The following is a 3990-nucleotide window of genomic DNA, read 5'->3' on the forward strand; positions in this document are numbered from 1 at the left end:
TCTGTGATATATTCTGTGTGAATCACAACCTTCTCTGAAAGTTTTACTCTAGGTGAGACAGGGCTCCTGTTGAAACAGTCAGCGGCACAATTAACTTCCAGGATATTTCTCCATCTCCTCTGTCAGTGCTCTACTCATGAGTAATTTTCTCAATGAAGGTAATCCAGATTAGCCATTTTAGGAGAGTAGCCATTCAATCAGGAACACAAGGCATTTTGGGGGTGAATGAGGAACGTTTTTTTAATATATACCAATTTACTAGCACCTCATTCAACAGAGGATCTGCTTGACTAAATGAAATTAAATGCTGCCCTCTTGTGTCAAAATAATTTCAGGCAAAATCACTTTCTGTCTCCATGTGAAACATGTGGAGCACAAATACTTATTGATAGAGATTTGGGACAACTGTCTTTGATGTGGCTGTACTGCTACCACTGACTGTGCGGAGTCTGTCCTCTCCAACAGTCTTGCTGGAATGGTAATAGTAGATGAACAGGAAGAAACCTGCAAGAACATGTGTAGTTGGGTTACATTGTATTACCATCACATGTACCATTTGAGTGTAGTTCATATTGCTGTGTGTGAGTCTGGAGTCTACCTTGAAAGGAGTTGAGGATGGTGAAGATATAGTAGGATGCTACACGCAAAGGCCCGTAGCTGAAGAAAGCAAAGGCCCAGGTGATGCCAAGCAGGAAGAACAGGCCTATAATGGAGTAAGAGTTTCTCTTGATGGAGCTGATGTCCTGGCCTTTCCCTGTTGTGGGTTTGAAAAGAACAATCTGCCGCACAGTTATGATGAATATGCAAAAGGTGAAGATGAACACTATAGCATAATAACCGATATTCACCACCTGATGGACAACAGCATCAGAGATCCAGCACCTGAAAATCATAAATAAAACAATCATCCACTTTGTAACATGAACCTCTTTATGTGATAAAGAAATGTGAGACATGCAGTCAGTAAGAGTCGCTTACATTTTTGCTGAGTTTCCATCACTGGTATTTATGACCAGGTAATCATATTTTCCTGAGGCAAGAAAAGCAATCACCACTACAGCTGGTGTGACTGAAGAGAAAGACAATTGAGTAAATTTTGTTTTGCATGTGAAGTTTGAAGTATCAGTAACTTGTCCACCCAAACAAGCTGGGTAGCCAAATGCTAGTGGCTAACTGGCAGCACGCTGTACAGGCCGCTCCCCGTGAATGATTTCCATTATATTATACATCCTGTACGCAGGATAAGCGGTTGATTATGGATGGATGGATGGACCCCTTCTCCGGTATCTTCTTCGTGTCTCACACTGCCAGCTGAGAGTACACTTACTCTGGCTACAGCCCCCTCCTGGCCTCACCTGTCATTACACAGTTTACCCATACAGACTGTTGTTAAGCACAGGGCATCCCGCCCACACAGTACACGGTGTGTTTTAAGCGTTCTAGCCAAATCATTTACACACACACATACACACAGGACCTGCCATAAGTTTGCTCTCTTCAACACCGGCTCTATTGCCAATAAAGCCCTGCTAGTGAATGACTTCATCACAGATCACAAACTGGATTTTTTTATGTCTCACAGAACATGGCAGACACAAAATGCTTTTCTTCATCTAAACTCAGCAGCTCCACCTGGCTTCACCTACATATCCATCCACGCTCTGGGGTAAGGGAGGCGGCCTTCCTCTGATCTATCATGAGTGTATAAAATAAAACTAGCACAACTCTTGTTTACCTGATCAGTGTTCCTTTGAACTGCTGGCTTAAGCTTCGTGGACCCCCACCTAGGGGAGACCGGGGCAATTGTAACATATTTTACATTACATTTTCCTTAATAACTCATAAACTACTTGAGATACACTAGTCATCTTTTGATACAAGAAACATATGAGAAGAAATATATGTGCACTAAATAATAACAATTGATATATTTTCACTTATAAAACGACTACAATATTTAATTAAATGCAAGAAGTCAGAGTCTGTGGGGGCAATTGTAACACTGAAAAAAGTCATATTAACCCACTGCATCTCAAGTAAAAGCCTAGGCTACCTCAAAGTAATTACTTTACAGCTAATAATGTTACATAAGAGTTTTTAAATGGTTCAAATTATTGTAGATGTCAGGCTCTCTCTGTTCTAACTTCATAAAACTGCTTATTACAAGTGAACTAGTCATTCTCTTTGGTTTTGCTGGGTCTTATACCATCAACTACTTTAAGTCCACTATACAGACAAACTGACAATGAAAGGAACTTTACTTTTGCAGACTTAGGCCTATATAATATTCACACTTTCTGTTAAACACATATAAAACACACTATTTTATACAAAGAATGCTGGCCTATGTTATTTGGTCATTTGTTTATACTAGAACAAATCCATTTCTTTTAATATGGTTTTACATTTATATTTAGTGAAATATGTTTAGTTTGAAAACAGACAGACAAGCTGCTTACATTTGGCCATGTTGCAGTCATGATAAAATCTTGTTTGCCCGCTAGCCACAATTATATAAGCATAGTTTGTTAGTGTTAATTGTTAATCAACAACCTAGAGATAAAATGGATGCAAGTTTAAATTTGCAGTCATCTGAACTTTAGACTCCAGTAGAAAAATACTGCACATCCAAAAAGTTACTTTCATACCTCTAAATCAGTGTTTTTTTAAAACTTTGGCTAAGGTGAAATGATTCTGCTCCTTTTCCACAGGCGGAGAGAAAATCCTATTGAGCATGTGCAGATTAACTGTCATCACTCTAGCTTGTTTCTGACTGGAGAAATTAGGTGTGTTACAATTGCCCCCTGTTACATTTGCCCACGGTCTTCCCTACTATTATTGCTGTCATATACAGACCACCAAAACCATCCAATATGTTCATCACTGAGCTCTAAATAGTCTTAAGCACTATGTCTCCCAACATAATTTTAATTGGAGATTTTAATGTCCATTTTGATAAACCTGATAACATGTCTACACAAGATTTTAAAACAATGTTAGAGTTCTTTGAGCTAACACAATATGTAAACTTCATAACACACCCAAGGGCCACATCCTGGACCTAGTCTGTTCTTGCATCTTACCCTATAACATCACATCTGCCGAGCTACCTATCTCTGACCATAAAGCTGTACTGTTCAACACCAACCTACTGCTCAGTAAGGCAAAGGCCCATCGTGTCATATCAAATCGAAACATCAGACATGTGCACCCAGAAAGCCTTATCAGCTTAATTACATCTAACCCAGCTCCACCGCAGACCACCTCAACTCTGGATCTAATGGACTACTACAATGACACCTTATCTTCTACTCTGGACACTTTAGCCCCTCTAAAAACACAGACTATCTCATTTACCTATATTTCTCCCTGGTACACATCCGAACTGCGTCAGCTTAAGGCCGTAGGACGCCGCAAGGAGAGGCTATACAAAAAGACTGGACTTGCTGTACATAAACAGATGTACAATCATATACTGCTATACAAAATGCTCTCTCAACATCCAAAACTCATACTACGCAAACATTTTCACCGCAGGTGAAGGGAATGCCAAAACCCTCTTCTCCACAGTAAAAAAACTACTCAAACCACCGGAAACTAATATGAACAATAACCTTTCAAATTAACAGTTCTGTCAGCTGGGATTGGCTCCAGCCCACTGTACGCAGGATAAGTGGTTGATGATGGATGGATGGATGGGATGAACAGTGCTCTGCTTTTTTGACATCCTTCAACTCAAAAATCACTGCAATACATGACCATCTTGACTCTGTAACACGTGCAGACCAACCCACAATCGGCAAGTTCATTAGCACTGCCTACATCCACTGTCTTCTGTGACTTCAGCCTTCAAACTGAAAGTCACATTTCTGAAACTATTACCAAGTCGAATAACTCCACATGTCATCTAGATCCAATCCCCACAACTCTAGTAAAAGCGTGCTTGCCTTCTATAATTTCCCTAGTAACATCCATCATCAATTCCTCACG

The 3990-nt window shown here is 40.0% G+C and overlaps 1 protein-coding gene across 1 annotated transcript; it reads right to left on the minus strand.

The window, feature by feature from the left end:
* Positions 1–7: 7 nt before the first annotated feature.
* LOC119884251 (adhesion G-protein coupled receptor G2-like) lies at positions 8–1447 on the minus strand. Its single transcript, XM_038694714.1, has 3 exons — positions 979–1447; positions 599–882; positions 8–504 (listed from the first exon to the last, which is right to left on the minus strand). Coding segments are annotated over exons 1-3 (408 nt in total). The 5' UTR covers positions 981–1447; the 3' UTR covers positions 8–382.
* Positions 1448–3990: the final 2543 nt, after the last annotated feature.

Source organism: Micropterus salmoides, unplaced genomic scaffold (genome assembly GCF_014851395.1).
Source record: "Micropterus salmoides isolate LMB-PRFRI ecotype aquatic unplaced genomic scaffold, ASM1485139v1 Ms_hic_scaffold_3310, whole genome shotgun sequence".
NCBI lineage: Eukaryota > Metazoa > Chordata > Actinopteri > Centrarchiformes > Centrarchidae > Micropterus > Micropterus salmoides.